The 13,844-nt window shown below is 35.6% G+C and overlaps 1 protein-coding gene across 1 annotated transcript; it reads left to right on the top strand.

The window, feature by feature from the left end:
- Window positions 1-9,131: 9,131 nt before the first annotated feature.
- Window positions 9,132-12,291, top strand: LOC18017498 (quinolinate synthase, chloroplastic). The gene is made up of 7 exons (XM_006402102.2): window positions 9,132-9,866; window positions 10,191-10,475; window positions 10,552-10,770; window positions 10,850-11,029; window positions 11,111-11,602; window positions 11,697-11,858; window positions 11,938-12,291. Exons 1-7 carry the CDS (start codon window positions 9,132-9,134, stop codon window positions 11,998-12,000), a joined length of 2,136 nt encoding a protein of 711 aa, XP_006402165.1. The 3' UTR covers window positions 12,001-12,291.
- Window positions 12,292-13,844: the final 1,553 nt, after the last annotated feature.

Below are 13,844 nucleotides of genomic sequence, written 5' to 3'. Positions count from 1 at the left end.
AGGTGAATCCAATTTTCTAGGCGTCTATAATGGATCAATATTCCAGAAGAAGTCGGTGTGTAGCTTAGTTCTTCTTGATTCGGTTGGAAACCTCCAATTATTGTGTATATGTTCAAATCGGGTAAGCTCCATATCACACAAGTTGACAGCTGAATAACTCCTTCGTCTGAACTTTGATTGGATTGATTCCAGTTTGTGGTGTTTCCTTGATGAGTTTATAAAATTTTCCAAGTTGTCTCATGCTCTGAATCTTTGTTTTTTTATTTTGAATGCTCCTTGAAATGCACATGTGTCTTAAGCGGCTTGAATGGCACATTTGATGGAGTTTTGGCTCAGCTACTGGTCTGATGACCACATCAAAACCCAAGAAATCAATCTGTCTATTGTCGGATTTCTATCAAGAGTGAACAACCAAAAGGTAAGAGTGTGTTTTGGGATTTCCTTTTTTTGTCGACTTTTCGTTTTATACGAAAGCCCAAAAACTGAGTAAAATACAACAGTTTGCAGCCCAAGCTTTTAAATTACAACCCAATTATAATCCAAATCCTAAAGATAAGGATGATAAAATAAAACACGTGTTAACACGTGGAAGCCTGGGATGAATGTTGGTAGACGGTGAGAAGAAGACGCCAACATTGGCGAGGTTCAAAACTTCGCCGGAAAACCAGAACCTGAAGAGTCTGAATCATGACAAACTCCAATCGGAGCTACATCTTCCATGAAAACCGCTGCTCTTTTATTGTTTAACTACTTCTCTTTTGAGATCCAATGAATAATTGTGGTCAGAAAACTATCTTCTTCATTAAACTCGCCGCCAATCATTTTTGCTCAAAACTCATCCCTTTTGCTACGGAGGCTTTGATAGGGATTATGGGGAGATTTACTCCCAATGAAGAGAAGATGATGCCAAAATTGAAAAAGAAGAATCAGAGCACCTACCACCGAATCTGAAGCACCATCTCAAAACTACAAGAGAACCCAAATATAGAGAAGAATAGGCAGAACAATCCAATCATGTCGGAAGCTTATTATCGGTTTAAACCAGAGATTATTATCCGATTTACGGAAGAAAATCTCTGATATTAATCAGAGTATGTATAATTTGGAGAAGAAGTGTTCTCTAAAAATAGAAGTGAGCGAAAAGAGAAGGGAAAAAAACTGGGATTTCCTATTTATTTTTGTATTTTATTATATTATATTAAAAAAACTACAAAAGAGATAAATAAAAAATAAAAAAAGTTTGTCTACAGCACAAACATTTTTCTACCTCTGTCAACTGTGTTATTGGACCGTTAAGTAAAAGTCATATATTTTTTTGGTCGTAAGTAAAATTCATATACAAATAGACCAATTGGTACACAAGTTGGAGACGAGTTTTTTTAAAGTCCTTTCTTTAATCGGTGAGCAAGTTGAACACGTGTTCTTGAAATTATTAAATCAAAAATCCATCCAAAATTAAATTGGTTTCTCAGTAAAAGGTGATAATTTTCAACATCTTTTGTGGAAATTTTATGTTACAGCCAACTATCGATTGGATATATAAATCACAACATGTCGTACTTTGTTTGGTAACATTGAAACTTGCATACACATTCCAAAACTGCAGCATTGTCCTATAAAAAAAAGGAACATCGGAAATAGCTTGATTTAGGGGAAAACAATGAATAAGTGAAAATCGTAGAAATAGTCGTTCTGTCATCTGTGCCAATGTCAACGATGCTTTCCCGATCAGGCATACATAATTTTTAAAAAAGAAAAAGAAAAGAAGAAAAGGAATGAGAGAAGATTTTAATATCTTAATCACAAAAATGAGAGAAGATTCTAATATTCTATAGGACCAATAGAAAAAGAAGAAAAAGGAATATAGGACAATGAAAGACCCAATAGCCAAAATCTTTTTTAGACCACAAAAACGTCTTTAGAGTAATTAGCAAACACGGCAATAAAATTAGAAATTAGCAAGATGTGACAATATTGAGTCAAATAGAAAAATAATAAGAATTTTCCTTTTTTTTCTTTACCAATTTTATCTATCATTAAACTGTTTTTAAAAAAAATTTCCCCTTATATATATTCAATAGGTAAGATTATAAGTATTTATAAATGAGTATATATATATATATATAGTTATATATTATATATCAGAAGAGAGAAAGGAAAGGGCGATAGAGAAGAGAGGGAGAAGTGATCATCTTTTTTGATTGCTGCTTTACACACATATTTATACAAGTAAAGAGAAATGAATAGGTAAAGTAAGTGGATAATAATTTATACTACCTAACCAACGTAATAATTAATATTTAACACTCCTTTTTAATTATCCATCACTAATAATCTATTACATACGGTCTCGTTAAAAACCTTATCATGGAAAAATTCATTTGGCATAAAAATCATGACAAGGAAAAAAGAGTACAGCTATACAATCTCCTTCTCGAAATGATGGATATAAATTTCCTTCATAGGTTTCGTAGTCGGCACATTCAAATATTATGGACATGTTTTCTGAATGATGTAGTGGGAAACACCTTTGTAAAAAGATTTGCTGCACTGTCACTCGAGCGAACATATTAAATATACACTTCCTGATTCTTCTCGAGTTCTTGAGTGTAAGAGAAAAACCTTGGAGGAATATGTTTTGTTCGATCGCTCTTGGTGAATTATTCCTTGAGTTGAGCGACACATGCAGCATTATCTTCGAACATTTTTGTTAGTTCCATTTCGATGATTATTCCACTTGCACCTTGTATATGTTGAGTCATAGATCGGAGCCATATGCATTCTCTACATGCTTCATGGAGAGCAATAATTTCCGCATAATTTGAAGAAGTGGCGACCAAAGTCTGCTTTTGAGAACGCCACGAGATCGTTGTTCCACCAATTGTGAAAACATATCCAGTTTGCGATCTAGCTTTATGCGGATCTGATAAATATCCTGCATCTGCAAAACCAACTAGACCAACTTCGGGGTTTCTATGATAAAATAAACTCAGATCAATCATACCTTGAAGACAACAAAAAATATGTTTTATCCAATTCCAATGTCTGCGCGTAGGAGATGAGCTGTATCTTTCAAGTAAATTAGTAGCAAAGGTTATATCTGGTCGGGTACAATTTGCAAGATACATAAGCCCACCGATAGCGCTCATATAAGGTATACTTTAGGACCTAATACGTTTTCGCTATCTTCACAAGGTCGAAATGGATCCTTGTTAATATCAAGTGATCTATTGACCATTGGAGTACTCAAAGGAGTTGCTTTATCCATTATAAAGCGTTTTAACACCCTTTTGGTGTAGTTTGATTGATGCACAAATATTCCATCTTGGAAATGCTCAATCTGGAGCCCTAGACAAAATTTTATCTTTCCAAAATCTTTCATTTCGAACTCTTCTTTCATGTGAGTTCTTGCATCATCAATCTCCTTTTGAGTTTTGATTATGTTCAGGTCATCAACATATACAGCAATGATCACAAATCCTGATGAGAATTTCTTAATAAATACGCAAGGGCATATCGCATTGTTGATGTAACCTTTACTCAACAAATTTTCACTCAAGCGATTATACAAAATGCGTCCGGACTGTTTTAATCCATAAAGTGATCGCTGTAATTTGACCGAACATATGTCTTTAGATGCTTCAGGCATCTTGGATCCTTCTGGGATCTTTACTCCCTCTGGGATTTATGTATATATATATATATATATATATATATATATCACTATCAAGTGATCCATATAGATATGCAGTCACAACATCCATAAGGTACATATCTAGATTTTAAGATGTCGTTAGGCTCATTAAGTACCTGAATGTGATTGCATCCATGACTGGGGAATATGTATCTTCATAATCAATTCCCAGTCTTTGAGAAAAACATTGTGCTACAAGTCGTGCTTATATCTTGTGACCTCGTTTTTCTCATTTTTTTCTCACAAAAACCCATTTGCACCCAACTGACATTACATCTTCTGGTGAAATGACTATAGGTCCAAAGACATTTTTTTTATTCAAGGAGATTAATTCATTTCTTATGGCCATCTGCAATTTCTCCTAGTCATGCCTTTTCTGGCATTCTGACACGGACTTTGGGTCTGGATTATCATTTTTATTTTCAATTTCTTTGGATACCGAAAAGGAGAACATTCCATTTGTATCATTTATCTCACTTCTAGCCCATAATGTCCCACTTTGGGCGAATTTAATGGAAATCTCATACTTTTTAGTATCATGTTCGTCTTCTGGACAAACTTCTTTAACTGGTTCTTCTGGAACCTCTTCATGTATGTCTTCAGGACATATATCTTTATATGGTTCTTCTATAACTTTTTCACCAATGTCTTCAAGACATTTTTCTTTATTCGGTTCTTCTGAAACGTTATCTCCCAATTTCTTTTTCTTTCGAGAATTTTTATCCTTCGAGCCCATCAGCCTCCCGTGCTTTAATTGAACCTGCGATTTATTTGCTTTATTCCCATCATTAACTTGTTCCAGAAAATTTATTTTTGATGGAGCATTAGCAGCGGAGATATATGATTTTGTCACTCTTCTCGTATCTGTGAACGCATCAGGTAACTGGTTTGCCAAACTTTGCAAATGTATAATTTTCTGAACTTCCGCCTCGCGTTGATGGGTAGGGGGATCAAGATAAGCCAAGGTTTATGTACACCATGTGATATCCTTTGGTGATTCTATTGATCCTCCCCCCAACGCTGGGAATTCATTTTCATCAAAGTGACAATCGGCAAAACGTGCCGTAAACTTATCTCCAGTTACCGGTTCAAGATATCTTATTATACTTGGTGACGTATAGCCGATATATATTTCCAATCTCCTTTGTGGCCCCATTTTTGTTCTTTGCGGTGGGGCTATTGAGACATAGACCGCACATCCAAAAATACGGAGATGGGATACATTTGGCTCCTTGCTAGATGTTAACTGTATTGGAGAATATTCATTATATGCACTTGGCCTCATCTGGACCAATGCCCCAGCATGCAATATAGCATGTCTCCATACAATAACTGGGAGTTTTGTTCTCAATATTAACGGTCTTGCAATTAATTGCAACCGTTTAATCAAGGACTCAGCCATGCCATTTTGTGTATGAACATGTGGAATCCGATGCTCAACATCGATTCCTAATGACATACAATAGTCATTAAAGGCCGCTGCAGTGAATTCACCAGCGTTATCAAGTCTGACTTTCTTTATGGCATAATCAGGGAATTGCGCTCTCAACCTGATTATTTGGGCAATGAATCTTGCGAAAGCCATATTTCTTGTGGTCAATAGACACACATGTGACCATCTACTAGATGCGTCGATTAATACCATAAAATATCTAAATGGCCCGCACGGTGGGTGAATCGGCCCACATATATCACCATGTATTCTCTCTAAGAATACAGGAAATTCAATCCCAACTTTGACTGGCGAGGGCCTAGTTATGAGTTTTTCTTGAGAACATGCCTGACATGAAAACTCTCTCGATTGAAAAATCTTCTGGTTTTTCAATGGGTGGCCACTCGAATTTTGAACAATTCTTCTCATCATGATTGATCCAGGATGGCCAAATTTTTCATGCCATACTCTAAATGTACTAGTAAACCCTGGGTTTATTGTAACATAGGATTCAATCTTATTTATGTTTGTGCAATATAACCCAGAGGACATCATTGGTAATTCTTCCAATACATGTTTCCTCTCAGATGTGATGCAAAGATATTCAATGCCATTCTTATTTGTACTTGGTATATGATATCCATTTCCTCGGATATCTTTAAAACTTAGCAAGTTTCTACTAGATTTGGGGGAATATAATGCATCACTTATTTCAAACTTTGTCCCCCTTGGCATTGAAAAATAAGCTCTTCCAAAGCCTATTATAATGTTTGCATTACCAGATATGGTACTCACGCTTCCAGCAGAGAAATATTTTGAGACAGGAGAAATATTTTTTATCTTTAAGTATAGTATTTGTCGTAGCACTGTTTACTAGACATGTATCTCCATCCTGAATCTCAAACACTGACATATTCTGATCACAATATGCAAGAAAATGCATTAATAGACTAAAAACACGATTTTAGAAATTATTTTATATTAAGAAAAACATTTTCTTGTTAACAAAAATATATTTCATTCTTATTTAAAATTACATTGATTTTTCTTGTCTTCTTCAAGAAGACTTTATATTACATCGATCTTAATCGCTTTGTTTCCGTTGATTCTTCAGGATCAACAAGGAAATCAGCCATATCAAGATGAGTATAATCACTTATGCCATCAAAGGAAGGTCCAGCTTCATCAGAGATGAAATTGGTTTTAAAATTCTTTTCTTTATCCTTTTCTTTGGCATCTTGTGATGCTCGGTACAGATCGGCTAAATGTCTTGGCGTGCGACATGTTTTTGCCCAATGAGTTTTCATGCCGCATCTGTAACAAGCAGTTTTTTTGCTTTCGTGCTTCCCTACCAACATCATTTTTTCTACCTCGTCCTCGACCTCGTCTGCGACCGCGGTTACGGCCTCGACCGCGTCCGCGTCCGCGTTCAGTTCTATTATTTACACTGGATGACGCAACATTCGCTTCAGGGAATGGCGATGATCCAGTTGGACGAGTTTGATGATTTAACATCATGAGCTGATTATTTTGTTCAGCCACAAGGAGGACTTGCATCAACTCCGAGTAAGTGGTGTAATCTTTTGCCCGGTATTGTTGTTGCAGGATTACATTTTCAGGATGAAATGTTTGGAGAGTTTTTTCGATCATATCGAAATCACTTACCTCCTGTCCACATAACATCATCCTGGAAGTAATTCCGAACATCGCAGAATTATATTCACCAACACTTTTGTAATCCTGGAACCGGAGGTTCAACCACTCATGTTTGGCTTTCGGTAAGATCACATATTTCTGATGATCAAACCTATCTTTGAGAGATTTCCAAAGATCTGCAGGATGTTCTTCCATGATGTATTCTTCTTTTAAACTATTATCGATGTGGTGGAGCAAAAATATCATGGCTTTCGTCTTTTTGTCATATGATGTCGTTTCTGACTTATCGATGGTATCGAGAAGCCCGTTTCCTCTTAGATGCATTTTTGCACCTACTGCCCATGACATGTAATTTTTTCCAAACACATCAAGGGCAGGGATTTCGAGCTTCGCCAAATTTGACATGATAACTATATATATCATAAATTTAGTGAGAATTTAATTTTAATTTTTTGTTTTTAAAGAAACATGATAAAAACTTTTGAATATGCATATATGATAAAAATATATACTTAGGCAATATAAAAGCAGAACCTTCAATATAACTGAGGAGGCAGAGCCTACCATAATTTTATAGAGGAGGTATAACCTTCTACTCTACAAATATAAAATCAATGAGGAGGCTTACCCTTCCGCTCTATTAATATGATCCGATGAGACATAGCCTACCATATGATCATATGATCGTGAAGGCATAGACTATTATAACGATTGGTTTGGGGAAAGTATAGCCTATCATCTCGTAAACTTGAAAATAAATTGAATATAAATTTAATTTAATGATTTGGGGAATGTGCAACCTATCATCCCGAAATAATATATAAACTTAAAATAGATAGAACATAAACTTAAATCTTACCTCTTTTAATATAAGAACGGATCGAGAGGCGCTCGTGCTGATACGTTTTGTAAATTTTCCCTTTGTATATATTTAATAGGTAAAATTATGGGTATTTATATATGAGTATATATATATGTAGTTATATATTATATATCAGAAGAGAGGAAGGGAAGTGCGATAGAGAAGAGAGGGAGAAGTGATCATCTTTTTTGATTGCTGTTTTACACACATATTTATACAAGTGAAAAGATATGAGTAGATAAAGTAACTTATAGTATCCAACAGTTTTAAAATACATATAGTATTTTTTGTGTGGACTTCTACCATTTCAAAGGAAAATTGACAATTGTTTTCAATACTAGGATTGAATCCGTTGTTTAATGCAGAGTAATTTAAAAAAAAAAATTAATATTTTTTTATTTATTATTATATATATAACTAATTATTATAAATAGAATTGTTAAACTACAATAACATGTTTATTTAACTCATATAACATTATAATAAAAATATAAACTGAAAAAAAATATTACAAATTTTTTTAAAAAAATTATCTGAATATATATAAAATAGATATATTATTTTTTAAATATGTAATATTTTAAGATTACAATAACTAAAATTTAAATATCAATTTTTTATTTAATGAAAAAAATTCTATATTTTTTAATAGTTAAATTTTTTATTTTAATTATTTGTTATAGTATTTCATGTAATAAACTATAAAATAATTTTAATTTTCAAAAATATTTTTTAAATAATAATATAGAGATGTTATTCATTTAGTGTGAACCTCTAATTTTATTCGATAGATTGTTACTTTTGTCATCTAAGGTCTTGTTCGTTTCGATGTAAAAAATCATGTTTTCTACAAAAAATGCAAAAAAAAAATTTCATGTATTTTGAAAACTTAACTTGGTAAAAATATTATTTATTAAAAAATAATAATTCTTTTTAGTCATTTTATATATTTTGTATCCAACTATTTTTTTAAATTCACAAACGAACAATTTAATATCTAGACGTAACATCTTGATGTAAAACCTAGTTTTAAAAACAAACAATATCTAGATGTTGTATCTAAACGCTGATCTAAATACAAAATCTAAATACAACATCTAGATAAAAAAACGAACAGGACCTAAATGTCGAAAATGTAAAAACAAAATTGTTAATGTTAAAACACCCGTATTAGTCATCAAGTTTTATTTTTTTTTTGTCGTCGTATTAGTGATAAAGTTTAATAAATCAGAGGATAAAGTTAGTTTCACTTACCAGAATTTGTTTTTCAAAAGTTGAAAAACATTCTTGTTTGATTGAAATGCTTCTCGTAATAAAATGTTTCATAATTTCATTTGCATCATATAATAAAACTTTTTCAAAGTGGAACGCTTTCATTTTGCACTCAGCATCAAAATTCACAACCATCCGTTCTTCTACTTTACATCTTCATCATCGTCAAAGATTCAAGGCAGAGACAGAGAGAGCTTTTGGTTCTAGTTCTTTCAATGGCGTTAGCTCTCTCCGTTACACCAACATCTTCTTCTTCGTCTTCCTCCTCACGCGCCCTCCCTCGAAACCCTACTCCTAATTTCAGAACCACCCATCTGAATTTCGCTTCCCCGAGGAGGATTCACGCCATTAACCCTCTCCTTAGATCATTCCAATCTCTTCAATCATCTCCATTCTCAATCTCAGCTATCGCCTCTTCCTCTTCCTCACAAACCACAGAGCTCGTGCCTCATAAGCTCCAGAGATTAGTCAAAGAATTCAAATCCTTGACTGAGCCAATCGATCGGCTCAAATGGGTTCTTCGTCACGCGAGTCTCATTCCTCCGATGCCCGACTCATCCAAAACCGAATCGAACCGGGTCATGGGCTGTACAGCTCGTGTCTGGCTAGACGCTGAGCTCGGTCAAGACGGGAAGATGCGGTTTTGGGCAGATAGTGACTCAGATGTGTCGAAAGGGATGTGTTCTTGTCTGATTCAACTGTTTGATTCTGCTACTCCTGAAGAAGTAATGGATTTGAAGACTGAGGATTTGGTTGAGCTTAACGTTGGATTGTTGGGTGTTGAGAGGTCGAGGGTGAACACGTGGCACAATGTTCTTGTGAGTATGCAGAAGAAGACACGACGGCTCGTAGCGGAGAAGGAAGGAAAGTCTCCTTCCTTTGAGCCGTTTCCTTCGTTAGTGTTAACTTGTGATGGTATTGAGGCTAAAGGAAGCTTTGCTGAAGCTCAGGTGAGAATCCTCTTTGTTTAATTCTCTGTTTCTGATTTCGGTTTGATGTTATAGTAAAGATCTCTTTTTGATTGTATTTTAAGTATTTAGAGTATGAAGATGGACAAATAAGCTCCTTGTCACTGTAATTTCTCTTCAGAAGATCAGAAAGTGAAGGGAATCTCGTTCTTCTGGATTAGCTAAATCGGTTTTGCATTACTTTGTAGATCGGTTTGATTTAGTTAGCTAGTGTTATAGATGTTCTGCTCATCTGCGTTCGTTTTGTGTTCAACTCTTTTAGCAAGGCTAAGTTTTTTCGTTTGGGTTTCTGTTTTTGACTTGAAGGCGAAATATTTGTTTCCGGAGGAGTCACGAGTTCAAGAACTTGTCAAGGTGCTAAAGGAAAAGAAGATTGGAGTGTCTGCTCACTTTTATATGGATCCAGAAGTGCAAGGGGTCTTGACTGCTGCGCAGAAGCATTGGCCACATATCTATATATCTGATTCTCTTATCATGGCAGATGCAGCTGTCAAGATGGCAAAAGCTGGGTGTCAGTTTATAACAGTTCTTGGTGTTGATTTTATGTCTGAAAATGTCCGTGCCATACTAGATCAAGCTGGGTTTGGAGAGGTTAGAGAGTTTTTGTGTATCTCTTAATTTAGTTCTGTAATAGTGCTTCGTACATATTTTTTTTTTCGGTTTGTAGGTTGGTGTATACAGAATGTCTGATGAGACCATTGGTTGTTCACTGGCTGATGCTGCTTCTGCTCCTGCTTACTTGAACTATCTTGAAGCTGCTTCTCTTTCTTCGCCTTCTTTGCATGTTGTTTATATCAATACATCTCTGGAGACAAAAGCTTTTGCTCACGAACTTGTACCTACCATTACTTGCACTTCATCTAATGTTGTACAGACGATCCTGCAGGTTTTGTTTCTTACTTTCAACCTTTTTTGTCTTCTGCTTCATATTGATGTTCTAAAACGCTTTTTGTTCCTATTAATAGGCGTTTGCTCAATTGCCGGAGTTAAATGTATGGTACGGTCCTGATTCTTACATGGGAGCGAATATTGTAAAGTTATTCCAACAAATGACATTGATGACTGATGAAGAAATCGCCAATATACACCCTAAACACAACCTTGATTCCATTAAATCATTGCTTCCTCGTCTTCACTATTTCCAGGTAACTGTTGCTTATTTTTTGTTTGTTGGTGGCAGTACTCAAGTGTCAAAAGATGGTTTGCTTATATGATTGTGTTTGCAGGAAGGAACGTGTATTGTACATCATCTTTTCGGTCACGAGGTGGTGGAGAGAATAAAGTACATGTACTGTGACGCCTTTCTTACTGCGCATCTCGAAGTTCCAGGTGAAATGTTTTCATTAGCCATGGAAGCAAAGAAAAGAGATATGGGCGTTGTCGGATCGACACAAAACATCCTAGACTTCATCAAGCAGAAGGTTCTAGAAGCAGTGGACCGTAGTGTGGATGACCATCTTCAGTTTGTTCTAGGAACAGAGTCGGGAATGGTAACATCTATAGTCGCAGTAATCAGGAAATTGCTAGGTTCTTCTGCTAATTCGAAACTGAAAGTTGAAGTAGTGTTTCCGGTATCATCAGACTCGATGACAAAAACTTCTTCAGAGGGTCCAAACTCCTTTAGAGTCGGTGATGTGACATTACCGGTTGTACCGGGAGTAGCAGGCGGTGAAGGTTGTTCTATTCATGGCGGATGTGCATCATGTCCATATATGAAGGTTAGTTCTTGCTTTATTGTTATCACTCATTTGATAGTGATCGCTATGTGAATTTCTATGCTCAATCAAAAGCAAAGCTTGTGTGGTAATGCAGATGAATTCACTCAACTCTCTCTTGAAAGTTTGCCACAATCTACCTGATGTGGAAAACAAAATCGGAGGATTCAAAGCCGAGCGATTCAAAAGGCAAACTCCTCAAGGAAAACTCATAGCTGATGTTGGGTGTGAGCCAATACTTCACATGAGGCACTTCCAAGTAAAGCAAATAACCTTCATCTCTTAACAAAGTTTTGTGTTAATGGCACTCATATCTTGAACCAAATCCGCTTTTGCAGGCGAACAAGGAGCTGCCAAAGGAGCTTGTTCATCATGTCTTAAGTCGCGAGAGCAAGAGATGACCAAGTTTTTCCCTTATAACTAAATAAATAAATCGGATGAGTTTAGTTATCGACAAATAATAGGTTTTACGTTTGATGGAACATGAAGATTAAACTTCTTCCTGCAATAATGATCATAGCCTCAGGGGGATAACATTACATTGTATAAAGTGATATAAACAAAAACAGAAGAAGTATCCTCCAAAATAAGAGAGGCTTAGGAGCGAGCTTATTGATGTATTATTGTTAGAGGTTCTTTGCAATAAGCATGTTCTCTAAAGGTTCTTTGCAAAAAAAAAAAAAAAAAAAAAACAGTAAGCATGTTCCAGGAATATCAAATCTAAAAATAAAATAGAAACATCCCATATTCATTTTATGAATTATAGATTACTGTCTCGAAATTGATTTCACTGCTAAGATTTCTGAACAAACAAAGAAGTCTCGAGTCCTTTACCAAAATAGATGAAATTTAACTCTCAATTGTGTAATCAAGAAAGTAAAACTTGAGGAAAAGAAAAGAAAAGAAGAGAGATGATTAATAAAAAATTTGTGGGTCTTTTGTTTGTTTGTATCTGTATATCAGAGGAAGTTACCATTTGAATGTGTTAATTCCCTCTGAAGATGCATCTCCCACTGCTGTGGAATGTGAAGCATTGGACCAGTAACACACCAACCTTCATGGACTTTTTTTACGGGGTTTCACTTTCTGGAAACAGAAGAACAATGTGTGAGAATGAAAAGCTCTAAACCACTTTCTTTTTCTTGATAAAATTTTGTCATTAAAGCGTTTTAAGGTTTAGCTATCAATAATGCCATTTGGATTCTGATGAACACATCAACTTAATCATTAATTCACACAGTTGCAATTGCAAATGATGATTTTTGTGTTTATAATCTAGATACACGTCTCTACAGATACCTCCAAATACACGTAAGAGCAAAATGTAGCAATCTTTCCAGGATCGAACTAAGCTTGAAACATTGAGAATGAATCGCCACACACCACGACGAGAGCGGAAACTCACAGATATTATCCTACAAACTTTTAAAGAACAACTCTTTACATAATTCGTTATAAAAATAACAAGGGAAATTAAAATATAATTTCTAAAATGAAAATATAAAAGGTCTTTTCTAAAATGTCTAGTTTCTTAACTATTGCATTGCGTTTATTTTAAGTGTAATATTCCAAACTCAGCCCAATTAGAGGAGGCTCAGCAAATTCAGATCCACTCCAGAAACCCTAATATAAATAGGGAAGTAAGAGTTAATGAGTCTTATTTTACCTGTAATTACCCTAGCCCCCAAAGAAAAGAAAGTGAGAGAGAGAAGGAGAAGCTGCACGCCGCCGAGGAGAGCCGCCGCCGCCGCCAGAGAAGCTTGCCGCCGCCGCCGCTTGCCGAGAGAAGAAGGAGCACTCGCCCGCCTCCACCTTCTCAGAAGCTGCTTGATTCTTTTGCCTCTCTAGTTCTCCTTAATCTTAGATCTGCTTTTAGGCCAAGGTGAGGATTAGATCTAGGTCTTTCTTCTTATCCATTTATCTTCTTCTGGTGTGTTGAGTCTAGATCTGGTGGGACAGGTCTGTCTGCTTGTGCATCTAGGCAGATCCATATATATATATATATATTACTAATAAGATTTAGGATCTCATTAGAGGAAGAACCAGCATGATTGATTGATAACCCTGTTGATTGGTTAGTGATTGGTAGAAGTCCTAAAGGTCATAATCTGTTTCTGGTATAGCAATGTGCCGAATGCAGGTTTGTTTGCTGGATTATGTGTTGTCTGTGTGACCGTGGCAATAATCCATTCATCCGGGGGAGTGATGACCCACGAGGCTGTCCATGTGGCATGCCGGGATTGGA

The sequence above is a fragment of the Eutrema salsugineum genome, unplaced genomic scaffold, assembly GCF_000478725.1.
Source record: "Eutrema salsugineum unplaced genomic scaffold, Eutsalg1_0 scaffold_2, whole genome shotgun sequence".
Classification (NCBI taxonomy): Eukaryota; Viridiplantae; Streptophyta; class Magnoliopsida; order Brassicales; family Brassicaceae; genus Eutrema; species Eutrema salsugineum.
This window is presented reverse-complemented; position numbering and strand designations above follow the sequence as displayed.